The 27,436-nt window shown below is 43.1% G+C and overlaps 1 protein-coding gene across 3 annotated transcripts in view; it reads left to right on the forward strand.

Annotated features, from left to right (window-relative positions):
• The window catches only part of LOC102013566, a 399,641-nt gene that overhangs the window by 42,831 nt on the left and 329,374 nt on the right, over positions 1 to 27,436 (forward strand). For all 3 annotated transcript variants that reach the window (XM_005393168.2, XM_013518623.1, XM_013518622.1), the window contains exon 2: positions 26,805 to 26,909. In XM_005393168.2, coding sequence (XP_005393225.1) covers positions 26,805 to 26,909 — 105 coding nt within the window. The remainder of the gene's footprint in view (positions 1 to 26,804; positions 26,910 to 27,436) is intronic.

Here is a 27,436-nt window from a genome sequence, read left to right on the forward strand (position 1 = left end):
CCAGGAAGACATGGCAGGCTTTCCAGGACGGAGGCATTTGGGCTGAGCCTTGAAAGCACGGCAGGGCTCTTGACCAGTGGAGACGGAGGTAGCGTGGAGGAAGTCTTAAACAGAGGCGTGTAGATGGTCGTGCGTAGAGTCCAGGAGGAGAAAAGTGTGTTGGGTGCTTTCTGAACACCAGCAGAGGCTTTTGAGGAGCAAAGAGCACCATCAGAGTTTGAGGACGTGGTGCTGGCGAGGAGCTGGGCAGTGAGTGCTTAGCAGAGGAGCTGATGACAGCTCGTCCTGGACAGGCCAGTAAAACAGGAAAGTGAAGGGTCCTGAGAGGCAGGCTGTGAAGGGAGGCCTGGGCGGGTGCAGCGGGACAGTCCGGACACAGCACAAGGGAAGTGGAGTAACTAGGGAGTGCTGAGGCCGCTGAAGGACTGGAGAGGAGGAAATGAGCCTGACGAGCGAGTCCCGGGAATTAGACCTCTGGTTCTGTCGCCGTTCTTCCCGTTCTTCCCGTCTTTCCGCCCACACTACCCGCTGAGTCCCTGCCTTGTGCCCGGCTCTGTGCGTGCACGTGGAAAAATAGGACTTTGTCCTTCGGCGCGTACCATCTAGTTGAGGAATAGGATCTGTCCACACTAGTGAAACACTGAATATACAGTTAAACATAGTACAAGCAGTGCATGAGTCCAAGAGAGAGCAAGGTGTTGGGGTCTCTGTCCCGCAGAAGCTAATCTTAGGTGCAGTATGCAGAGTGTACCAGGCACTAAATGGGTGTCAGGTGGTAAGTGAGGTCACCGGTTCTGGTTTCAGTTTGCTGTTAACAGATTTTCCTTTCAGGTGTTTTAAAGACATGCACGTATCTCCACGTGTTGTCACCCGCATACGCAGAGATCAGAGGAATATTAAATACGTTCACAACAAGCTATTCCTGTTACTTACTGAAATTTCTCACCCCTCGGAATTACTTTGCAGATGCTTCTTTTTGAAAGCTTTCTTATATTTCAAAAATACTTACTGAACTAATGAGTAGAGTGACTCTTCTAATTTACTGAACCCTAACTTTAAAATACAGCACTCCTAGATGGGGTGGAGCCTGCAGAAGATTTGAGGGTTGGGGTGTCTCAGGTAGGTAATGTCTTAGCGTAGGATTCAAGTTCGTGTTTTCCCGGCTTGGAGTTAGAAATCAGCCCATCCACTCGCTTTGTTTGAAGACTCTGTGACCTTAGTAGGAACTGTAAGAGTTTATTCCTGGACTACAGATTTCAAATATCTTACAAGAATCTAAAAGGGGCTGGTTATTTTATACTTCTCTCTTAATAGCACCCAGGGATAACATATCAGTATCTCTTATTGCCATCTGTTTCCTAGTTTCTAGGCCTATTTTTATTTCATATTTCTATTCTGTTAAAAATTCTATTCTATTTATACAAAGTACATATAGATGGAAATAGGAGATTTTTTGCATATTACATTTTATGAGATGAATTTCTCGATCATTTTGAAAGATATAGTTATTTGTGAACTTTGAAAAAAAAAAAAAAAAAAAAAGAAAGAAAGAAAGAAAAGCCGAAAGTACTTGCTAGAGGGACACCTCACTGTTCTCTCCAAGGCCAATGGTGAGGGCCGCTTGATAGGAAAAGCGCCGCCATGGAATCTCATCTTCTGATGTGCGCTCAGGGTACACTCGGATTTCAGAAAAAAAATTCCCTTTATAAGTGTGGTCGTGGGAGCTCTGGAAGGCATTTTCTTTTTACCCTATCTCTGCTCTTTTGGGGCTCACTTTTCTAATTAAAATTGGTGTTTTGGAAAAGAGAACATGAATTTAGAATATGGTAATAAATTATATCCTTGCCTCAGATGGAATTAAAATGACTTCAGACTTCAAATTCCCTGCCTCTGAAAACTTCATTCGATATTTTCTGTTGCACACGAAGCAGTGATTTGCAGAGGCACAGACTGTAAGATTAATTGAGGCAGCCATCTCTTCTGGGCATCTAATCTCACGTCTAATTATCTGATCATCTGAATCGCAAATACAGTAGTTAAGGGGTATCTGTTGAAAGGGCAGCCTTGAAATGTAAATATTACAAAGGGGTACTCTGTGTTTCAGGAAGCAGGCAGGCAACTTGTAATAGCCCATCTGTTATTTGTGGCGTGAGGGCACCGGGTCACATAAAAATGTGGTTACATTGCCCTGTCACTACAATGTGAAGATACTTCTGAAGTCTGTACTAGGCTTGTTTTGACAATTAACCTCCATTAGTATTCTAGACCACGTAAGAGCAAAGCTCTTAGAAGCCTCTTTCTTCATGAATGTACTGTCAAATTGACTTCATCATTTAAATAGGACTGTAGTCACAGTAAATGATGAGTTGATATTTATACAAAGCATAACCTTAATTAAAATATTATGAGCAATTAAACCCAGTGTTCACAGAATTATTGTACATTTATATGTAACAGTAAAAACATTGCATGGGACTGTTAAGCTTTCTGTATGAATCTAATTAACTTTGACAGGCTTTGGGCTTTTCTCCCTCTTGTTTTTAGAAGTGCTGTAGATAAATGTACTTGCATCTGGAAAACTTCAAACAGTTTTGATCAGCATTTCGGGTCTGCTTTAAAATGTGTGTATCGACACTGTCTGAAAAGCGGAGTTGGTGGGCTGATGGTACCTTACTGCTTGCGGTGGGAAGGCCGATGTGGCAGAGAGTTCAGCTGTAGACTCGAGCCACCAGTGGGTATTCTTTTGCCACAATTTAGTGTCAGGTGGTCCCTGCTCTGGTCAGGTCTGTGTGTATTTGGCTCTTGTTCAGGCTGGTGGCGTGATGGAGTGAGCTCGCTGGCAGGCAGGTAGGAGGGAGGCATCTCTCCCCGTCTTTACAGTTTCTGTAGTCCTCAGAGCACAGGCACGCCAGGAGCAAATCCAGGCTTCATGGAATCCCAGTGTCTTCCTGGGTTTTGTCAGTGCTGTGGTTTGACTATTCCCTTCAAAACCCGTGCTGATATTTAATTGCCATTGTAACAGTGTTAGAGATGGGACCTTGTAGAGCTGACTAGGTTTTCAGGGCTCAGCCTCATGAATAGATTAATGCTCTTATCATAGGAGTGATTAGTTATTTTGGCAGTGGATTCCTGATGGAAAAGATGAAGTTGGCCTGGTTTTTCTTTCTGTTTGCTGTGTGATTATTTACCTTTCTGCCATGCTGTGATGCAGCCTGTAGGTCCTGACCAGATATCAGCACAGTACACTTGGATGCCCAGCCTCCAGAACTGTTAGCTAAGTTGACTAGTCTGTGGTGTTCTGCTGCAGAAGCAGGAAATGGATGAACACAATGTGTGAAGAAGGAAGTCCTCCCAACAACTCTGCATGATGATATTAAGGTTGTTGGAGTTCTCCATTGTCTCTCTGTCTCTTTCTCTGTCTCTGTCTCTCCTCTCTCTCTCTCTCCCTTTCCCTCTCTCCCTCTCTGCCTCTCTGTCTCCCCCGTCTCTCCCTGTCTCTCTGTCTCTGTGCTGTGTTACTGAGAGTTGAACTCAGAAATTACGAACTGAGCTACATCCAGGTCACCCCCCCTTTTAAATTTCGAGATCAGATGGATAGGGTCTTACCAAGCCTCTGAATTGCCGGGGCTGGCTTCAGATTCTGCCTCAGCCTTCCAGAGTGCTGAATTACAAACCTACTCCACCACATCTGGTTCTACTTAGCTCTTAATTCCCCAAAATCCCACTAAGGCTCAGTCCTCTGAAGAAGCTAGGAATTTCCCTTTCTAATTTCTCAGTGGTACTCGAAAGTAACAATAGTGAAAACAAACACAGCAAGCACACTGGTTTATTCAGCACCAACCATTTAGGGCTGGGGATTTAGCTCAGCGGCAAAGCGCCTGCCTGCCAAGCGCAAGGTCGTGAGTTCGGTTCCCGGTACCGGAGGAAAAAACAAAAACAACAACAGCACCAACCATTTAGGTGGTTTGCATATGTTATTTTAATTAATATTTACCCAAATTCTTTGAAGTAGATACTATGTTCAGTTTAATGAGGAGAGAATATAGCTTAGAGCATTTTATCGTCATTCTCACAGGCACATAGCTAGGAAGTATGAGTGCTATTAAAATGAAAATGGACCAAATAAATTGGCATTCGATACTTAATGAGATAAAAGTGAAAAATGTTGGGCTGGGTATTTAGCTCAGCGGCAAAAGCGCCTGCCTGGCAAGCGCAAGGTCGTGAGTTCGGTTCCCGGTACTGGAGAAAAACCAAAAAAAAAAAAAAAGTGAAAAATGTTGTATTAAACATAACAATATAAATGATATGGGGCGCTGTAGGTAGTAAAAAAGAATAAGTGTTCATATACAGTGGTACCTTGGTTCACGAACTTGTTTTATGCTTTTGGGGCAGATGTCTGCGCTGGTATCTACGTGGGGAAGACGGCCACAGTTGTGTTTGTCACCCAATGTGGAGTTCGTGAACCAAAGCAAAATTTTGTGGAACGCTTTTGTTTGAGAGCTAAATTGTTCATGAACAGAAGTATCCTGAACTGAGGTGCCACTGTGAAAGACTGCGTTCAGTTTCATGTGACTATTATAATGTATTGCTGTACTTTTTCTGTTTCATCACTGGTTGTGCTAATCTCTTCCTGTGGTTCAGTTATAAATGAAGCTTTCTGTATTACAGGCAAAAATAATAGAATTTGGTACTGTGGTTTCAGACACACACCGAGGGTCTTGAAACATACTCCACTGGGTAAAGGGGAGCGACTCTGTGCATATATACAGACATGCAGAAAAAGAAAACCAGAGATGAATGCGTAGGACCACTGACAGAAGCTATATTGAGGTATTGAGCAGGTGGAGGACAAAGTAAAAACATACTCAAGTTTTGTTCAGTAATAACTTTCTTTGTTTAAATCTTCAATTCATGTGTTGTTTAGATAATTACATATATAAACATCAAGAAAATACTTTTGCTGCTAAAGCAAACATCTGAAAATAAACCCATCACAAAAGAAAATGGTGACATCACTGATTTCAACTGGGCTTGTCTGGGTCTGACATTTGAGCTTTATCAGCCAGTGTGGCCTTTAAAAGTGTGTATTAGTGTTTAAAACCTCCCATGAAAAGGAGTGGGTACCATCGTCTGACATCCTCTTGTTCCTCACAAAACTCTTATTATATGCAAGCTACTGGTGAGGACATCTGAGTTTCATTTTCAATAAAATTAAATTAAAATATATATATTGAGCACCTATGACAGGCCAGGGCGCTGGGAAGCCCCGAGGAGTGGCAGAAACGCACTGGAGGCTCTGCCTGTGGGTGTGGAAAGCGGACGAGCAGACAGACTACTGCCCAGAGAAGTGACGTACAGAGCCAGGGCTGTATATGTACAGATGGCGGAGGGCCGCTGTGCATGGGGCTTTAAGGAGGGTATAATGATTTGTAAGTCCAGCGCACACGTAAAACTTTATCTGATACTCAGGTGGATGTCTAGGTTGGTCATGGTAGAAGACACGAAGATGTTGTCTCTATTCTCAGAGACCATGTGTTATAGGAAAGAGAAAATCAAAACACAGGGAAATAATGCAAAGGAAGAAAATCAGGATTAGTATGCAACTGACTGCTAAGTGAGACAGGTTAGGCCCTAAGTGAAACAGGATCAAAAAGAATTGACGCTGTTGGTGAGAACTGTAGAAGGTTTCCTAAGGAAAAAAGCGTAGTACCAGCAGTTTTTCAGGTTAGCAGTTACTGTGTGAAATAAGAGTGGCTAGTGTTTTGCACTTTGAAGTCAGCTTTTGAGTAGAGTATTTATTTACTCTTTGACTCTTGTTAGGAAAACAAATAAAATAACAGATTCATCCACAGCTCATGCATTTAATTAATAAATTCACATATACATGCCTCTCATACAGTATATTTATATATCATATATATTTATATATATTTACTAAGGCATTAAACATGGAATCAGAATCAGGTACTGGTTAAAAAAAAGATTTCTACTCTAAAAAATAGAAGTGTACCAAAGCTGCCTCCTTAGGGAGTTTCTTGTAAGATGCATTAAAGTTGACTTTTACATCTTTCCAAGTACACTAATATATAATCATGTATCTAAAGTACTTAACATAGTGATGGCCTATTCTAGGTGCCTCCTAAGATTCTTTTCTTTGTTCTTCACAAAGCTTTAGTGATTCAAACTAGGAATGTTACCAGATGGTGTGGTGTCCAGTAGCTCCAGGTTCTTTCTGTCCAACCCAAAGAATTGGTTGGAATCACCAATGAACAACAGGTAAACACAACTTTTATTTAAAGGAAAGGAAGAAAAGGGAAGAATGAAGAAGAGAGAAGAGCAAGGAAAGATACATTCTGCAAACAGGGTAGGTCAGTTCAGAAACAGGAGGACAGCAGAACACGAAGACTGCAGGGGCAGTGCAATCAGGGGCCACTGTCTTTCATGCCCTCTCACATCCGGTCCGTGGGAAGTTGCTCTACCCACCCATCCTGTGGATTGACAGGCCACGTGTGTTGTTCAGCCTCAGTTCTGGATCAGGTTACATCCTGTTTTCCAGTCAGCCTGTCATGCCCTAATCTCCTGACTCATCCTGCTCCCCTACAAGACATGAATCCCCATAACTCATTATGGGTTGTGGAAGGGATGTAGGTCTCAGTCTTCAGATAGCTACTTCTTGCTGAAGAGGACTGCAGGCCCTCCCTACCCTCTAACTGCCTTAGAGTGACATGGCTCACGGGGTGGTCTGAGGGATGTGAGAGCTAGTGTTTATATTTGGAATGGAAAAGGGCTTGGTGAATCTGTCAGAAGCCTGTGGAAGCAAAGATGGATGTTAGGGTACATATGCATATTTATGGTGACCCTCCTTACCTATACTTGAAGCCAAACTGAGGCCCCGCTTTTTGAAGAGAAATCTCAGGTCTTCTAGAGGTTCATGGGAGAACCATTTTTCTTTCGGTTGGTCATCTTCAGATGTTTCAGATGGAGCTGGCTTTATCCAAGAGACGTGGATACGGCTGCTTATCCCTGTCGGTCCATTGCAGTGGGCACGGCCGGTATCACTGAAAAGGGACCCTTCCATTTTGGTTTTACATTTCTACATGGGTCCCTTCTTTCCAAGTTTTAACAAGCATCCAATCTGAGCAGACAGCAGATGGCTCCTCTGGGCCACGAGCTGGTAGGAGTGTGCACACAGTTGTACAGGTGTCAGGACTGTCTATTTAAAACCCCCACACAGTCGCAGATGGGTAAAATCTAATTGCCATTTTTCTTCAGAGTATGTCTCACTCTTCTGCACAACCTTTAACAAGAAAGGTGGGTTGGGCTTACCAGGGCCACTGTAGGGACAGAGTGGTCAAGATTTGTAGACCTATGATGTGGTCATAGATGGTCTTAGCCCTGTGAAAGAGAATCATGAAGGGTTTTCATGGGGAGTGGGGTGCTATAACTTCGAAGATCGGGAGCAAGACCAGGGTCTTGACCAGCTGCATGGCTGTTCTTCTTGTCTTTCTGTTAGCCATTTGATTTTCCAAAGAGACTCTAGACATACCTTGTTGGTGTTCTTTGTAATGTGTGACAGTGACCTGTTTGTGAAGACAGACTGCCTCTACAGGTAATAATCTATTTATTGAACAAAAGCAAAATGAGAAGAAAGAGAAAAAGGAAAAGGAGAAGAAAAAGGTTGGGCCACTTTGCATACCCTAGCTTTGGGGCTCTTCCAGAGATGCACAAAAGCCTGAATATATTTCATTCCACTGTTTGCAGAAATGATTTAACTGCAAAACAGTATCATAATTTAAGCCGCCATTTTATACCCATCTCTATTTTCTAGTTTACATTGGACTCAAACTACATTGCAATAGTAGATGGGTTATTCCTTCTTCAGATTGAGAGGGTCAATTTTTTTTCACTGCTGAAGGATATGACTTAGTGACGAGGTCACTGGGATCTGTGGGATGCTTTTAGGAGAGTTGCAGTGATGCACCTTGAGGCCTATGGAAAGTGAAGACTAGGTCTTGGGTCCTTCAGAGCATGTCCCCTACAGAAGGGTGAGACCTGTTGGGCGTGCAAGGCGTCTCTTAGGATACCTAGAGTACTGACCAAGCAAATGTCTCTGCTTCAAGTTCTGTCGGTTGGTCCTTGATGAGTATGGCCCCCCAAGCACTCTGGCCTTGGGACTGTCCGTACTGTCACCGGCCCACTAACTCTTCAAGGGGAAAGGTGGAGCCTGAGAAGCCCCCTCGGCCACTTGAGAAGGAATAGACCAGGGTGGAGCTTGCCCCGGCTCCACAGCTGTCTGGGAAACAATACCCTTACGCCCATTCCATGAATGCATTGGTCATGGTTTCTTTAGAGCAGAGGGTACCAGAATTTTTGAAAGGATTGATCCCAGTCCCATTGTTTTCTGAAAGTGAAGCCTTTAGTTCTTGTCTGTAAAGGAAAGAGCTGGAAGGCCCTACAACCCACGTCTGGCTTGTTTTGTTTTGTTTTGTTTGGTACTGGGACTCAGGACCTTGTGCTTGCCAGGCAGGCGCTTGTGCCACTGAGCTATATCCCCAGCTGTCTGTTTGTAAGACGAGAAGAATATAGAATTTTAAGATCCCCTTCTTTATAACCTTAAACTGCAATAAATTAATGAATACAGTAGTTAGAAGAATCTGTAATAAGTTCTTGATTCAAGGTGATAGAGTATACAGATCCTGAATCTGTGTGCCTGATCACTTGAAGGGGAAGGGGACTGATTTACTGTCCTGAGGAGGAGGTCAAGTGTCCTCCTAGTGTGGTTATCTTTATTAAACAGATGGTAGAGGACTATATTTCCCTAGCATTATTTGCACAATTTATTACAAGGGGCAGTGTGTTGACAGGACTGTTACAGCTATTCTTTTTCTTCTGGAGGCACTGTTGGAACTTGTGGAAAACCAACCTCTTACAGTAAAACTGTTCTCCTTGTGGTAAACTTGTTTTAGCCAATTTATAGTTTCCCCCCAAGGAACCAGTTACAGTACCATCTCGTGGCCACAGTGTCCATTTGCAAGGTCGTGTAAGTGTGGTTGTAGCTGAAGCTAATGTAACTGTACATGTTTCAAGTATGCAGATGAGGCAGTACACCTGGAGAACTGAAGAGACAGCCCAACCCTTTAATTAACATAAAATGCTTTTTTGGGGTGTAAGTGTTTGGGGTGGATTGACAACTGGTGAGCAGCTTGTAACACCCAGCTGAACTGAATCAGCGTGGTGCTGGGTGTGGAAGGCCCGCCCGAGGATTGTTGCCAGCAACGTGAAGGAGAACTGGAGAAGAAGAGGGTGTGGCCATTGATTCTCCTGGCAAAGCTTGTCACTGTGGCTTTCCTGATATGAACTCGGCTGTTCTCATCACTGGAGGAGCTCCGGACCTCACTGGATGGCTGTGGTTCTCTTTGGGAGAGCTCTGGTCCTAACCTTGAGCATTTCTTCCTGGATCCCGTGCAGATCCCTCAGCCTGTTGGCACAGATCTTTTATCCCAATGGTACAGACTTTCTAGCTTCCACCTCTGACCTTTGGGCCTTCCCAGTGCAGATCCTTGATATAGACTTGCATAAGACATTGTCATGGACCCTGGGCCTCCAGCTGGACTTGTGGAGGATATTGCCATGGGCCCTAGCTCTTGAGCTGAACTCAATCAGGACATTGCTGTGGGATCCAGGTCCTCATTTGGATTCTGGGTCTCTAGTATGTAGACTGATTTCCCACACTCGTTTGCATTTCACTCTTTGGGTGAATATTATAAAATAACCTATAAATTGTGTGTCCTATATTATATCTTTTCTTTTACCAACCCTGACTACAACAGTGTTACTACTATATTTAGAAAACCTGGCTTCCTTATCAGTACTTTTCGCAGTACCTAAGAGAAAAGGAGACTGATAGTCCCTTGTAACAGGAGGGGAAGGTCCACTTCGCGTGTCTGTTGTAAAGGATAAATTTTCTAGGAATACAAGGAAGTACTTGTACACCAAGTTCCTTCGAACCTTCCGCTCAACCACAGCTGTGCCTGTTAGCCAGGAGTGGCCCTCCAAGACACAGGGCCCTTTTCTCAGGATTCGAACTTACTACTTACCCAGAGTCTTTTCTTAGAAATCAGTATGAGGACAGCAGGAAGCAAAGATTCTTGCCAAGGGACATCGGACCCCTGTTGGCACTAGCCTCAGACTGGGTTTTTAATTGCCAGGCTCAGAAGGGGCCTGCATCACTTTTATCTGTGTTGGATCCCAAGCCTTTTTAAACTCAGCGGTTTAATGCTGCTGGCACGAGACCATTTTTTTGAGCCAAAATCACTGGCCAAATTAGCTTTGTGGAATGGTCTACTGCCTTGAGTACCAAGCGCAACTGCCACTGCCTCTTGAGATCAACTATGAAGTGAGTCTCCAGGACACACTGGTTTTCTGGACATCCCTTGGCCAGAAGCATCTCATTCAGGGGAGAAGTGGCGGGGCGGAGGCAGTATTAGCCTCAGAACCTGGCTGGCAGTGGACAGCTGTGATCGCACACTCTCAGGCTTTTCAAAGAAACTTTCCCTTAAATATTTTCTGAACGCACAGCAGACTTGCTCAGGCGAGTGAGAGTATAATGGGGGCCACAGAGAGAGGAGGACGGGTAGACGGTGTGATACGATGGTGACAATTTGAGTGAATGAGTAGCTGTATTTGAACAGCAGCGATTTTAATGTAGTATTTAAGGAGCCCCTGAACAAAACAAAGAAACAATCACAGCTGTCACACTGGGTCTGTTGGGTGCTCTCCCTCTGTATCGGCCTGCGATGTCCTTACGGGTGCGTCTGAGCGGACTGGTTAAGTTTTACCAATCCACTTGATAAAGCCAGCACAAACTTCAGTCCCATGTCACAGAGCTAGAGTGGACATGGACAGTGTGGATACGTATGTGTGTGGATTGGAGGATCTAGACACCGTCTTGCTGTGTAACTCTTGCCCAGAGCACGGTTACTTTTGCTGGCTACGTGTTGTAGTAAAATTGTTTCAGCTGATTTGAGCACTTAAAGTCTTGTGGCCAACTGTCCATTTGCATGGCTCACATAACTGTGGCTGTAAGTGAAGCCTGCGTGACTGAATGCTCAGGTACACAGACGAGGCAGCCGGAGCACTAAAGCGACAGCCCAGCCTTTTAATTAACGTACAATGCTTTTTAGATTTTAAGTGTCACTAAGTACTAAGACCCTAGAGTGCCATTAAACCCTCGGTTCACCGAGCGTGACCCCTCAGGGTCGTAGTATGGTGCAGCCTCTGAGGAGGTTGCACGTTGGTTTCGCTGGGTGAGGAGTGTGACCTGTGCTTCTGTCCCGGTGTATGCTGCAGTGCTTCTGTAGAATCCTGGGTAGGACCTTAGCTGTCCCCATGGTGGTGCAGTGGGTGTAGACTGAGGACTCCGGCTGGCATGAGACCGTGCGGTGCCGTGGCCGTGCCTTGGCTGGCAGGGGGGCCGTCCTCAGTGTGGACGCCTTGGGGCTCCTGGCTCTGACGCTTGGCCACCAAGTGAAGGTGGCACGGCCACGGTCGGTCTGTCTGCTGCCACCACCAGAGCTGTTCTTGCCGCCTTCCCCTCCTGGTGGGCTGAATTACCGGGGACTGCAGGGAGCCCTGGGAGGCTGCAGGCTGGCCCAGCGCTGGAGGTGGGCTGAGTGTTTTGCCCTGCCTCCTGGTGGCAGGCAGGTCACACCTTGGCTCTTGGGTCGGAGATGCTGACTGGGGCCAGGCACCCTCCCTGCGCCCTGTCTTCTCCCTGGCTCGCTCTCCCAGGGGCAGCACCACAGGAGCAGAGGAATTGACAGGTCCGTGTTTCTGGCCCTGGCCTTTCTCGAAGGGAGAAGTGCTGAAACTGACAGCTCCCAAGGAAGAATGTGGGGTATCTTGCCTCTGGGGCTGAGCCAGAGTGGTGGCACTCCTAGCAGGAAGCAGCTGGAGCGGCCCAGCCGTGGCGGAGTCCAAGGCGGCACCCTCATCTGGCACCTGCAGCCGTGTGTCGCACTGTGCGTGGGCCGCCGCTGGTCTCCCAGGCCCTCTGGCTCTCGTGCTTTGCAGGCAGCCCCCCGGGCTGAAGCCAGGCTTTCAAGGACTGCCCTTGGCCTTTCCCAGGCTGGAACTCCTGTCCTGGCAGCAGAGAGAAAGTGTGGGTGCCGTGGCCCACGCCTGGGGCTCCGCACGGCTGCGCCACCCTAGCACCGAGCTCCGAGGCCGCAGTCCGACTCCCTCGGCTCTTTGCCCTTGGGGCTGATGCACCCGGATGTGTCCCCCAGCCCGCAGGGACATGGACAGAGCCCCCTGTTCAGCGTGGGTCCGTGGTGAGAGCCTGCAGTGAGGGACCGCACAGACGCGGGGCCCGGCGGGTCTTCTGGGTCCATTACCTCCCAACGCCATCACCTTGCTGCCTCGCCAGAAGTGTTGCTGAAGGTGAAACGGACGGCCAGTGAACAGGTGAACACAAGTTTTATTTAAAGTAAAAGAAGAAAAGGAAAGAGGAAAGAAGAGAGATGAGCAAGAAGAGCTCCATCCTGCGAGCAGGACGGGCCCCTGCAGAAGCAGGAGGGCAGCAGCACAGGAAGGTGGAGGGGCGGTGCGGGCAGTGGCAGCCGTCCTTCACCCCGCTCAGGCCTGGCCTGCTGGAGGTTGCCCTGCCCGCGCATCCTGCTCATGATTGACAGGTCACTTCGTGCTTTTAGCCTCAGTTCCAAATCCGGCTACAGCCTGTTTCCCAGTCAGCCTCCCCTGTCCTATCTCCTGGCTCTGGAAAAAGAGAGAAAAACGCACAGGGGAAGGGGTTGTTACCAAAAAAGTGAAAAATCTGAGGGTTGCATATTTGGAAAAAAAAGATTTTTCATGCAGGTGTGGTGGCTCACACTTCTAACTCCAGCACTCTGGGAGGCTGAGGCAGGAAAGTCAATAGTAAATTTAAGCCCAGCCTTGGCAATGTAGTGACTTAGTGAGATCTTTTCTCAAAATAAAAAATAAAAAAGGGCTGGAGATTTATGTCATTGTAGAGGCCTTTGCTTCATTTCCCAATACTGGAAAAAAATGAGTTTCAGCGGCAAATTCCTGCCAGTGTCTCAGTTTCTTCAAGGGAACATGGTAATGTAAGTGTATTAAAAACCCATGTGCACTCAGCTCTCAAGGATGGGAGGAGGCTATTCCTATAAGATATCCTGTACGGCGCAGGGTGTGTAGCTCAGGTCTGGGGTGCATGCTTAGCATGTCCAAGGCCCCACGTTCAGTCCCTAGCACTGAAAAAAATTTGAGGATACAACTTATTTCCATGTTTTGTTTTTAATAGGCAAAATGTTTTAAAACAGGCAAAAATCTTCCATCAGTCTGACTCACACTGAAGGCTAAACTTGAAACTAGGCCTCGTGGTGCATTTTATAAGGTGATAATTGTTGGAAGTGTACAGTACGTACTCTCACAATAGCAAACCTGCGATATAAATAAAGGAAGTATGAAAAACAAAGACTTGTAGTTCTACAAACAAAAAAGGAAGAGAAAACAGCATGTTAGCGTTGGCTTCCGGTTGTGGCTTGGTTTGTGTTTATTTGTAACCCAGGTTCTGCGTCACTGCGTGGCACTGTGCTGTTTGGATTCAGCATGACTCAGTGTGCGGCACGCGTTTCCTTCTCACCACAGTCCCGAGAAAAGGCCTAGACAAAAAGCACCTGTGCATGTGACGTGACTGCGCACGGAAGCCTCCCCCTCCTCGTGGCCTCTCGGAGTGCGGGAGCTGAAGGCTGGCGGGGACGGCCGCAGCTGTGTGCCTGGGGTCAGACCCGGGGAGCAGCTGCTCAGCCTGGGAACAGCGTCCCAGCTGGCTGAGGCCCAGGAGCGTGGAAGTCCGACTGGATGGGGTCAGGAACAGGAAGCAATTTGAGATAATTGGCATGTGTCCTGAGAATTTGAACAAGCGGAGCAGTGGATTAGGACTTGATGTGACCCTAAGGTGACGGACCACTGGGCCAGAGGCAGAAGCGGGAGGAGAGAGAAAAAATACCAAGGGTGTCTGCAGATGGAGAAATTTACCTTGAAAAATCTTTCCTTTCCTGCTGAAGCTCTCTGTTAAGGAGTTTGAATATATTTATGCCCGAGCTTGGTGTTTAATGTGCCTTGCTTTGAAGGGTTGGGATGGCACCAGGTTTGGAAAGGGAGAAAAGTTTACCCTAGAACCGTTGTGGTCTGCACATATATTATCAGGTGAAGTTTGGAAGGTTCCGGTGTCGTTTGAATGTGGAGATTAAAGGATACTTTCTCCAACCTCCCTGGATACCCTTAGTGATCATTATGTGCAGAACTTTTGGAGCCTTGTTGGAAATGACCAAGGTGCCGTGCATTGTCATGCTGTACGGGGTACTTGGGATGAAAGAGTTACATAAGTGGTCTTCAGCAAATTCAGTATATGTCTAGGTAGAAATATACAGAGATTAATATAGGTCTTAGAGGTGGTGGTAGGATCGTACTGCTTGACTAGTCACGCAAGGTGATACTGAGTAGATGCTAATGAATGATCACTGAATAAGCACGTTATGTTTACCTGTTTGATATAACCTTTACTTAAAAGCTGAATTTTGCCTCTAACTTTTATTATGTAGAGCTTCTCATATTATTATTTGTGTGTTGAAATCTGAGCAGATATATGGCTATTTTGACATCTTCGTTTTTTTTTTTTTTTTCTCAGTACAACCTTCTGTGTCAGTTGTAATCCATTAAACCAGGAAGTTGACTTAAGAATGTGCCAGTTTTATTTTTCCTCTAATGACCTTAAAGGCAGGTTTCAGGACTGGAGCAGAAGGTCCAGAGATTCTGAGATGGGGTAGAACCCACTGGGCGTAGTTCCCCGACTTCAGTAAAAGTGAGCATGGATATTGGAGCGTTTGTCAGGCTGTCCAGGTGAGCATAGGCTTAGCATTTCTGACTTTGAGCTGTGACTGAAGACCGTTTCTGGACATGCTTCTGCTAAAAAAATGCACATTTCATGGTTGTAATTGTACAGCGGTAAAGAGATAGGACTTTGTCTTTTTAGAGTAAAATAAAATTTTGAAATTTATGAAAATCATGTAGCTGTTTTGTTTTCCCTCTTCTGCCTTCTTTCTTCCTGTCCTCCCTGTCCCACTTACCGTCCCTTTCTCCTCTCCCCTCCTTCTCCGCACCCTTTCCTCACTTGGTGATCACAGAATTCCCGATGGTGTGGTCAGAGTTAGGTGTAGAACTGCTGGAAGGGGATGTGTGCTTTTGACGTGGTCTGTCTTCAGGAACTCTAGGTCTTCGTTTCCAAAGAGGCAGCTTCACTTCGCTAGCCCACACCTCCGGAGTCGCTGATTCAGTCCTTCTAGGTGGGGCCCAGGGATTGGCAGTTACTGGTCCAGGGATGACACTTGAAGACCGCTGATGTAGCAGGTTGCCTGTAGAAAAACTATTACTTTTTTAAAAGATGGAATTGAAAAACGAGAATGAGTTCTCATTTTAATTACCTCTGCTTCTGTAGAAGACTGGAAATCCACTCAGCGAGTGCTTTCAGGAAGGGAGACAACAGCTTTTCCAATAATTTATTTAAAAAGTTTTTCAGTGGGAAAAAATTGATTGTAAAGCCTTTGCCTGAAACTTGCCTTTTCTTTGTCTTAGATTTTGGACCTCAGAAAGGTGCCGTCATGTGTTAATGAAAACAATTATCAGTCTTCTTTCCTCCCACTCCATATCCCCAGTCAGAACAATATGTTGTTTTATTACCTTAGTAGTGACCTTCATTTTGATAAACAAAATGTTAGTGAAGAGTAAGGGCAATTAGCTTAGATGAAAGAAGACTGAACTCTTTTTCCCTCTTTAAGGAAGATTTAATAGATGACATGGGACTTCCTGGAAGGAAGATTATTTGAGCCAGAAATGACAGGGAGAAGTGAATTTAATTTAGCATGGCTCTTTCAAGTAAAGTTTTATTTTAGATATTCCTTTAGATACAGTCTGATACGTTTTATATTCCAGTTAATAAATTAGTGAATGTAATGCCATGGCCATAGAGTACTTGTAAGACTTTCCCACAGATATCAGAGATAAATCCCGGGTTCAAAAAGTTTTTTAAATGTTTTAAAAATCATTTTTAATTGACAAATAAAGTCATATATTCACTATGTACATATTGATTGGAAATATGCATACATTGTAAAATGACTAGAATTAACATGCATTATCTCTCAACTGTTCCTTTTTTGTGTGTGATGAAAACATTTAAAATCGACTATCTCAGTAATTTTTCAGAACACAATGTATTGTTAGTAACTGTGCTCACCGTGTTGTGTAGTAGGTCTCTTGAACATATTCCTCCTGTCTGAATGAAACTTTATGTCCTCTGATCAGTGTCTCTTCCAGGTCTCCAGCCTCTAATAACCACTATTTCTTGTGTCTACGATTTCAGTGTTTTAGGTTCCACACTTACATGAGATCGTACAATATTTATCTTTTGTGCCTCATGTATTTTGATTAACGTAATGGCCCGCAGGGTCATCCATGTTGTTGCAGATGATAGGATGGCTTTGTAAAAGGCTAAATAGCATTCCACTGTGTCTCACGTTTTTGTTATTCATTCATCCACTGGTGAACACTTTGCTTGATTCTGTATTTTACTATTGTGAATTACTCTGCAGTGAAAATAGTTCAGGTATCCCTTTAACATGGTAATTTCATTTCTTTTGGATGTACACTTAGAAGTGGGGTTGCCAGGTTGTATGGTAGCTCTATTTTTTAGCTTTTGAGAATTCTCCATATTGTGTTCTTAGTAAGTGTACTAACTTCTCTTCACACCAGCAATGTACAGTGGTTCCCTTTGTCCACATTCTTACTAACACTTGTTATCTTTCGCCGTTTTGATGACAGCCATTCTAATAGGTGTAAGGTGACACCTCATTGTGATTTTAATTTGCATTTTCTCTGATGTTTAGTGATACTGAGAATTTTTTATATGTCTGTTGGCTATTTGTCATCTTTGGAAAAAAGTTTATCTAGATGATTTGCTCATTTCTGTTAGTTATTTTCTTGCTTTTGAGATCTTTGAGTTACTTACATATTTTGAATATTGACCCTTCATCGTATAGATGATTTGTAAATATTTTCTCATCTTTCATAGTTTATATTCTGATTCCTTGGTTGAGCAGAATGTTATTTTTAGCTTAATATAATTTCATTTGCCTTTCGTTTCTTTTGTTGCCGAAGCTACTTGTTTCTACCAAATCACTCATTTTCTGTACCAATGGTATGAAACTTTTCTTTTGTATTTTCTTCCAGTAGTTTTATAGTTTTAAGTCTTACATGTCTAATTCATTTGCTGCTGATTTTTATGTGTAAAAGACAGAGGTCTAATTTTATTGTTATGCACACAGCTATCCAGTTGAGATGTCGTTTTCTGAGAGTATGTTCTTAATATCTTTGTAGAAGATTAACTTACTCTAAACACTTGGACTTACTTGTGGGATCTGTGTTCTATTCCGTTGATTTATGTGTCTGATACACCTGTACCAAACTGCAGTATTTTGTTTACTATACTTGGTAGCATATTTTGAAGTCAAGTACATCTGTGCTTCCAGCTTTGTCGAAGATAGCTTTAAGTGTTTGGGATATTTTTGTGGTTCTATTTGACTTTTAGGGTTTTCTTTCTTTCTAATTTATTTGTTGGTAGTGCAGGTTATACACAGGACCTCACCTATGCTAGGCAAGCCCTTTATCACTGAGGTAGATAATTTATTACATTTCTACCAAAAATATCATTGGGATTTTGATAGGGATTGCATACTTTAGATTGTTTTGGGTGCTTGGTCATTCCAACAATACAGATTCTTCCAGATCAGTGAGTACAGATTATCTTTCCATTTATTTATTTTTTCTTTATTTTGTTTTATCAAAGTTTTATAATTTTCAGCACATACGTCTTTTACCTCCTGTTTAAAATGTCTGGTTTTTATGGAATAAAGTATATATTATGGGGGCATCCTCCTAAGAAGTAAAAATATAACTGAAATTTAAAAATTTTGCACACAGTGTACTAATATGAAAATATTGTTTAACTTTTTTCAGGACTGGAAGTGTTTCATTAACATCAAGGAGAATTCATTTCTGCTCGTATCACTGGTTCTCACACAATTGCTTACATATATAAATAAATGTCCAGGGAAATTTTGTGGCATGAACTCATGAATTCTTCATCACAGTATCTTCAAAGAATTTTAATTTCCATTTTTTTTTTTTTTTTGAGCTACTTGATGTCACTATCTATTACTCGATGTTGAATGGACATTAGGACTAAGAGTTGCTTTTAGATAAAGAAAAATATATGATCTAAATCACCTGATTTTCCTCTGTGGGATGAAGAACGTGTTCATAAGGGTCTCGTCAGAGCCCGAGGAGATGAGCAGGAAAGACAAGACTGTGGTGAGTGGTGTGGACCAAAGAGACGTCAGAAGGTAGATTTTACACATCAGATGCAGAGCTGGTTAGGTCAGAATTCTGTAGATATTATGGTTTTGTCTTCTAATTTTTTTCAGCAATAGCGTTGGGAGCTTTTTTCGCAGTGGAAAATTTGCACTAGTGAAGTCCTTGAGTCAGGAAGTTGTTCTCAGAGCTTTAGGAGGTCCGGTTAGAGAAGACAAACAAGGAGGAAGGTGCACACCTGGTTTGAGCAGTCGGTTGTGTTTGTCTCCTTTGCTCTCTGTATTTGGTTAGTGTGAGAATCATGCTGACGTCTGAGATGTTAATAAAAATAAGAGATGAATGAAAAGTTGCAGTTTTCTGTTAAGGTCAATGTGGTGCTTTGGGTCTTCCCAAATATCCTGAAAGAAAATATAATAAAATTAGATGATTATCTAGGTATGTAAGACATTTAAAGATATTTGTAGACACTGAAATAATTCTGCAAAATTATTTGATTTGGAATTGTGAAGAGATCATGTGAAAGGAAAGGGACGTACTTCACTAGCCTGTTATATCCTGGATCAATATAGACCACCCATTCCTTTTAAGTAGTTTATGCTTCGTCGATAATAGATTGCCCAGGGAAAACAAAGTATAATTTATAATTGTTATTTGAATATTTTATGTAAAAGCTAATCTTCTGAGGACTTAGATCATTGTAGATTAAAATAAGAAATAAAGATTTGCATTTATAAGAATTAATGATGGTTCTGAAATTGAAGAACTATTTAGTGCTGGGAGAAATAAACACAAATTGTGACATCTTTCTGATGGAGTTTTGTTTAGATTGCTTCTGGTGATGAACTATCTATAATCATATAAACCAAGGGCTTCTATTTGCCATAAATTTGCAGTGTTTAGCATAATTTTTGTTTGCACTTCATACTAAAATGACACCAAGAAATATGAGATTAATAGTTACTAAGTGAAAATGACTTTCATGTCTGTAGTCATTTTTAGAGACGGTTACGTGTAATTCATTTAGGGAGCAGAGAAAATTAATTTGCAGCTGTGGAGGGATCTAGCGCCTTAAAACAAAGAGAGAAGTGGCGCACAGTAATAAACTTGTGAACCATGAGCGTGGTTCAGTCTTAACACCTCATTTTGATGTCGCGGGGCCTTTGGTATGCTTCAGACCCTCACGCTTTTACTGCTGGCTCTGGAGTGTTATGCTAAGAGCTCGCGGGCCAGGCAGGCTGCTCTGTGTTCCCGCAGAGGGCGCAGCGCCGCGGGCCCGGCTTCCTCTGCCCGAGGGAGAGGGGCCAGCGAGCAGCCGCAGTGCTGCGGTGCTGTCTATTAATTGTAATTAGTGTTTTCATTAAGAAATACCATATTTCTGATTTTAAAAAATGACACATTATCTTTCATGTCTTGCACTGTACTACACATCTGCCAAGATGTAAAGTTAAATTCTTTAAATAATATTTCTTTGAGAAGTGTAGCCTGAGAGTTTCTTCATGAGCCTGAAACCCACACAGGTATTTCCCAGGGCTTAGTGTGTCGTAACAGGTCTGTATTGTCTTGATGAGTAGAGCCATCTTCAGGCGGACTCACACATTCACTTACACAGGTCCTACTTAGGGAATCCCTGGTCCGCGTAGCCACGGAAGTAGGTTGGAATGACTACCATCTGCGAAGGATTTAGGCGGTAGTTTAGACTTGTGGTCAGAGTGGTATAGTAACTTTACATTTTGAGGCTGCACTTACTAAAAGATCTGTCCAAGCTAGATAAAATGTTTTATTTAATATGATAAGAATTAAGGAGCAATGTGTGAAAAGCTAAAGTCAGATGTCTAGGTGGATCAGAAAAGGTGCGAGAGTGATGCCCCTGGTGAGCTGGCACAGTGTGTCCTTGAGAAGCCCTGGGCCGGTAGCCGGCGGGAGCAGCCCGAGCTGAAGCTGTGAGGACCCAGGGGCTGAAAGAGATAATGGTGTCTAAACTCAAACTCACAAACGAAACGAGGAACGATCTTCTTCTGTCATCTCCCCTCCCCTCCAACTGCTGCCTGGGACGGTGACCGAGAAGCAGACATTTGCTTCTCAGTTGGGCGCCCAGAACGATACACAGAAAGAACTAGGTGGATCAGCTGGTGCTGCCGATTTGGAAGTCAGCGTCAGTGTGCTGGAGTATAACCTTGGGCTGTACCTACTATTTTTTCTAATCACTAAATTATGTTAGGTGGTTCCTCCTTTTGCCAACCTTACAACCATCACTAACTAACTTTAAATGATTCTGGTCACTTTAACTTACTAACTTATTCTAGCTTAGTTAAAAGACTGGCTTCTCCCTTCTGTGATCACAAGCTGGAACTGTGTCCCTGGCAGCTTGAGGGGATTACCAGGAGCACAGACAAGGGCAGAAGCCAGTTGCAGCCTTCGTCTAAGGCATCTCCTTTTCTCCCAGCTGCCCCTAGCAGCTCTCCCTCTCCCTAGGTTGGTAAAGGCAGGGAGAAAAAGCAAAGGACAGTGACTTCCTGCTGGTGATAGAGATGGGGCCTGGTATTATTTGGAGTTGGTCCCATGTGGTCTGACGTTGGTGTCCTCTATTTTTCATGGTATGTTCAGTGTTTTGAAGGAAGTCTACGTTTAAGCAGTGTCTTTAAAGATCATTGCAGCAAGGGCAACCAGGTCTTCCTTCAACTCCCGCCAGTGATCCACATGCTCAACTCCTCTTTGTCTGTGTGTGTGAACACTCGATCCAGCGGCCTGCGGAGCCCACTTTATCCCCTTCTCTCATCTCAGTGTCCCTTGGCATTGGAGCTGTGGGAACTCTCTAAGTCTGGGTTGAGCCTGAGATGGGAGTACTTCCTACAGCTCTGTTCCTGCAGGTCCTCCTTGATGAGCTCTTCTAGCAGGGCTTCTGACTTTGGATCATGGATCTGCGGGGCACATAAGGCATTCATTTATGTAAGACTCCAAACGTGAGGAACACAGGTAAAATGCTTGCAAGAATGTGCCTATTCCTGTGCATTTTTTTTTTTACAGGGTGGACCTGTAAACTCTTCAGCTTAGCAAAGAGGTTAAAAAAAAAAAAAGCCTGGTATTCTCCGTGGCTGAGGGCAGTGTGACTGTTAAAGTGGATTATGAATTTGATTTGCCGTGGAGATTAGTGAAGCGCCCTGCTGGGTGTGTCCGCGTGCTTCGATCTTAGGGTCTGCATCTGGTTTTACCGCCCTTCCTCTCGGGCGCTGCTCCCCAGCCCAATCGCGGTGAAGTGGGCGCTTCCTTCTGCCGCGCCCCTCTCCAGTGTTCCTGCCTAGGAGGAGGTGGCCATGACGTCAGTGCTCCGCAAGCATGAGTCAGATGAAACCTCCGCTCCTCTGCACGTGGGCATTGGGTCCCAGCACCAAAAAGCTGATTAAGACAGTCAACAAACTCGTTGCCTTTTAGCCCTTTACTCAGTCTTGCATGTTAAAGGTAGTGAAGTAAGGGGCGATGGATGTGGATAAGAGACGGCTGGCTTTCAGGCTTTCAGACATCACGCAGGTAGGGGTCTTACAGCGTTTTGGTGGCACTGCCTGGAATGTGGGAATATTCAGCGCCTTTTGGCCGCATCTTCAGTCCTTGGCCACAATTTTAAGACAGTAAGAAAATGTCTCCTCAAAGTCTTGTTGCCTTACCTAGGTGAGGAGAGAGAGTACTTTTCAGTTGGCGCAAGATTGCAAACTGAAGTCCTGAACAAGCGAAACCAGTGTCAGGAAAGGCAACACTGAAATCACTGCTCAGACTGTCAATTCTAGCAGAAGTGAAATAACTCAAAATTAGGATTATGTCAGATAATTTAATATTACCTCCTGAAAGAAACAAAAGCAAACCACACCTATATTAACTTGTTATGTGTGAAGAGATAAACATAGTGAATATTCTGTGTCAGCTGTACTGTCTGACACCAAGCATTGGCCAGATCCCGCAGGTTAAGGACAAGGTCCTCCGCAGACTGACCTTACTTTAAATAGGGGTCCTTGGACTGACCGTGTTTCTGACAAGCTACAAATTTGACCTTCCAGCCTCGATTATTCTGATACTTTGCTATCATGAATCATAGAATTCAGGGATGCATTACAGGTCCGATTACTGTTTTGTTGTAAAGGATGCACTTGAGGAAGAACAGCCAAATGATCCGATGCACAAGGCACGTTCTGGTGGGAAAACAGCCGCTGTCTCTCTCCTTGTCGAGTCTGAGCACATCGTTCACCCACACAACCGCGTGTTTACTGGCCGGGAAGCTGCTGTGAGCTTCAGGTCTAGAATTTCCTTTTGTTGAGTCATTACTTAGGAGGTCAGGCAGATGAGAGTTCTGACCTGCAGTCATGCGTTTGGTTTGTCCAGTATGCAGCCCCTCTCCAGAAGCTCTCTACATGCCCGTAATGTCAGTCATGATGACAGATGTACCCCAGCACTGAGGCAGTCCTCAGGGTTTTAGGAGCCACTTACCAGGGATACAGGGAGAGATCAAATTTTTCACTGTATAACAGTAAATAAACTTAAATTCCTTTAAAAGAAAAGCATTCATGTCAGTGTAAAATGTTAAGGAAACCATTCAAATATTAGAATTATAATTTAGAGCTAGACATAAATTGTGCAAAACACAGGGTAGAAAGCACTTTTCATCCAGAAAGCATAAGAGAGGAAGAGTAAGTACAAACTTCTGCCAACAAAAGCTACAGAATGAGATGATAAAACTAGGGCAGTTATACTTGTGATGAAAATGTATGTAACTATATTTACTTCTTATAAAAATAGAAATTAGCCAATTAGACTTTTAAAAAGTAGAGCCATGGACTTAAAATGAATAGCAAAGATTTAAAGTATAAACAATATGTAATTAAGAAAGTATTCATTAAATGAAACTGTGTATAAAAATGTTAATATAGAAAAATAGGTTTTAAAGTAAAAGAAAACACAATACAATAAAGTACAAATACCATCGCTTAGGAGAAACACTACCTAATAAAGAAATGATTCATTATATATAGTAATCATCAACTCATATGTATTTAACAAAATAGCCTCAAAATGTAAAAGAACTAAACTGTCAGAATTATAGAATAATGTAATACCTTTTAGGATCCAAAAAGAAAGCAGAGAAAAAACATTTAGTAAGTATAGAGAACTATCAACAAAATGTAGAAGTTTGAATCTATATATATATACATACATCATATCCATGTCTTATTACTGAAGACTACATATTAAATACACATGTATGCAAACATTTTAATCAGGCAGTTACATAAATTTTCCCATGTATTGAGTGATAGATATCACTATATTTACAGGTTCTGAAAAGTCGATATCACAGATGATAGTCTTTGGTGTATGTATAATTTAATTAGAAATCAATAATACACAATTCTTGTATGTACAGGAAGAGAAGACTGTCTTCTACCAATTTAGGTTCTAATTGCCTGTGAATGAATTGAAACAATAAGGAAGGTTTGTGATGCACACGTGTGGGAGTGTCATATAAGAAGCAGTTCATGGAACAGGTAGTTGTGAGAATTTATGTACTCTGTATGCCGACCTTTGAAAGATAGAAGGTTTTGGTGCCGCTTGTGTACAGATTCTTTTCGGAATGTCCTGTGCCTGACGTTAGTCATCCCTGAGTGGAAACTTCGCGGGAGTCAGGGAGTCAGCCGTGGGGCTGCTGCTGTGAGCGCCTTTTCTTGCTGCAGTGAGGGCCAGAAAGTGTCACATGTCCATCTGCAGATCGCAGCTTATGAGATGTGTCCAGAGGTGAGAACTCTGAATGTTGGTGTGGATCCGTGTGCACCGAGAATAAAATCAAAACTTCTTGGCCTGGAAAGACGGCCCTCCCACGAAGCACCCCCTGATTTGAAGCACTTTGGTCTTTTGCCTGGGTCTGTGAAATCTTCTTTCTTTTAGAGCGTCTGCTCATTCTGTTCCTTCTGCCTGAGCGGAATCCCCTGGCTCGTCCAGGACTGGTGTCTCTTCAGTCCTGATAGCGTCATCTGCACAGAAGCCCCTCCTCATTCATGCGTGCAAGCGTGCTGCCCTGGTCTGTACTGCAGACTTACTTTTATCTTACCACATCACAGTCTGTATCTGTTTACGTGATTTTTACCCATTCTCCCTTTTTCAAGATTGCTAACATATACCAAATGTGGACATTCTTTCTTCTGTAACATGCATCTGCCAGCGCCCGCACCCCGGCCCTCGTCCTCACCACTGTGCACCTGCCAGGCTTTCACCTGCCAACACTGCTTTTTTTCTGCTTGAGGACTTACTTTCCTTTCTGGAAGCTGACTTTGCCTGTCTGTGCTTTGAGTCTGAAATGCTATGGAAGGGGAAATGCTCAGCAAATCACTGCCAGGAGTTAGTGTGTAAATTCACAGATGTCCTCTCCCTTGTAGAGAAACAGTCGTCGATGACCTGAGTGGCTGGGTCAGCCTTTTATTGTCATTAGTGGTCCGTGTTTGCAGGACATGCAGTTTGCAGCCATACTGGGGAGTGGGTCCGTGCACAGAAGGGGGCAAAGGGATAGATCTGCAAGTGGGAGGGGGTCTGAAGGTGGAGGGTTAAGCGTCCCTTCCTGGTTCACTCTCACGCCTGTCTTATTTCACCCCTTACTGATCAGTGTCTTCGAACTTCCTAAGAAAACTTAGCTGAAATCCTTGTTTGGGGAAATACTTCTAACACGATTGCTTATGCACAGAGGTATAGAATAAGTGATTTTGAACAGATGGATGGGTGGATGGGTGAGTGGATACATGAAAAAGAGACTGCAAAATGGAATTCACGGTAGAATGATGTGTAACATTTCAAACTATTGCCACAAAAATAAAAGAGCTACATGCACATTCCAGTTGGGGCTACTTGGTTCATAGAAATCATAGCAACATAACAGGGTAGGTCTTCTGGTTTATAGAAATATAATACAGGATGTTTAAAAGCTAATAGTGTTTTTAGACCAGCTGCCCAATTTTTGATAAGTTCATAGATACCTGGCTTCAGCAGAGTTTCTACACTTGTTTTACTACAGTATTTAAAATACGAAAGTGTGCCATGCAAACTCATAAATAAAGCTCATAAATTCTGTTCAGTTGAAGGTGAGGTTAATAGTTGAAACAAGAACATTTTAGAAATGTATCTGGAAGTGAGAATTGGGCTGTAAGCGGATTCAGGTAGTGAGATTCAGAGTCACGGAAATGAGTGAGAACAAAAAGACGCTGCACTTCTGGCAGCTGATGTAACTGGTACATACGGCGCAGGAAGTACTGCTGGACATGTCTCAGGATGATGGTGGTATCCATGGAGAAGTCCACAGAGACTGTTAGGAACTGACTAGTGCTCCTAAGTCCGGGATCTTTCCTACTTTCAATAGATGTGAATATGGCTGCTAAACCACTCTGTGAGCCTCCTAAAAGCAGGAACCTCAACATCCAATGCCAGACTTACAAGCGGACTGTTCAAGGTGAATCATTCTTTGCCTTCCAGTGGGGTTAGTAGATGGCTTCTAAGTGACTTGAAATGCGTGAGAAATACGAGCAGTAGGCTTAACTTGCTGTTGTAATTAGTATTACTTGCAAAAGCGTAATCGTGTGAACTAGTAAATCACTGATCTCTCGGTAAAGTATTCTTTAAATTACGAAATAAGAGTATAAAAATTAACTGTTAGTCTAGGCTAGTAGTGTAATCTAGCTCTATACTTTTATTTATTTTATTTTACAGTACTGGGGATTGAACTCTGGGCCTAATGCATGCTAGGCAAGTGCGCTACCACTCAGATACACCTGCAGCCCTAGCCTGAAACATTTAAAATTAAAGATAATATGTCTAAAGTTCTGTAAATCGTTTAAAATTTTATATAAGGGAATATTAATATATTGCAGATTTTAAAATATTTGTGTTTTAACAAGTATTTCATGTAAAATTCAATTAAATATGTGGATGGAAAAAATGTTCAGAAATAATTTCCTGGAAAAGTTTAACTTCCCTTGTTGGATAGATTTGCTTTCTCTTCATGAAGATTGAGCAACGTGACATTTTAAAAGAATTTTGACCACCATAAAGCTCAAAATTGATAGGTAGCTCATTTTTTTTTTTTTTTAACCTGTGTGGAAAATTATGACTTGTAATCCACCTTTTACATTTTTCCTGGTCTTTAAAATCTGTTCTGACCTTGGGTTATAGAAAATATTTAATTTATATGTTATAATTACATGCACTTAGGGGACTTAGTTTTTTATATTGTTGTATTTTTCTCTTTTCACTGACGATCTTTGTAAGACATCACAAACTTTTTTTGGAAAATGGAGAAATAAATGCTTTCATCACAGTACTCTTCTTGTTTTTTCAAGGTCAAATGTTTGCAGAGAAGAGCAGCTGAGTCTGGTGGGACCCGATGGTCAAGCTTTGGAAACATGGCTGTACCCTCCCAGGGTGTGTATTGGTTATGAAAGAAGGTAAGGGTGATTTCTGTTACTTCTTGTGATCATTCAAAACCAAATGCAGAAGCCCCACCTACTTCAAATACTTCTTCCAGGAAATTTGAGGCATTAATTACCTAGTTAAGCAAAAGATCATAAAGAATACCATTCAGAATTTTCAGAATTATATATTTCTCTTCAGAAATAGAGTTTTTGATTATTTCCCTTTAGGCCACATGTATGTGTCAAGTATTTCAGGTTAAGTGTCCCTAATTTTACCCTATGACATGTATGTGTCAAGTTTTTCAGGTTAGGCGCACTAACTTTACCCTATGACATGTATGTGTCAAGTATTTCACGTTGGGTGTCCTAACTTTACCCTATGACATGTATGTGTCAAGGATTTCAGGTTGGGTGTCCTAACTTTACCCTATGACATGTATGTGTCAAGTATTTCACGTTAGGTGTCCCTAACTTTACCCTATGACATGTATGTGTCAAGTATTTCATGTTAGGCGTCCTAACTTTACCCTATGACATGTATGTGTCAAGTATTTCAGGTT

This window comes from Chinchilla lanigera, unplaced genomic scaffold (assembly GCF_000276665.1).
Source record: "Chinchilla lanigera isolate Chin_1 unplaced genomic scaffold, ChiLan1.0 scaffold00047, whole genome shotgun sequence".
Taxonomy (NCBI): Eukaryota; Metazoa; Chordata; class Mammalia; order Rodentia; family Chinchillidae; genus Chinchilla; species Chinchilla lanigera.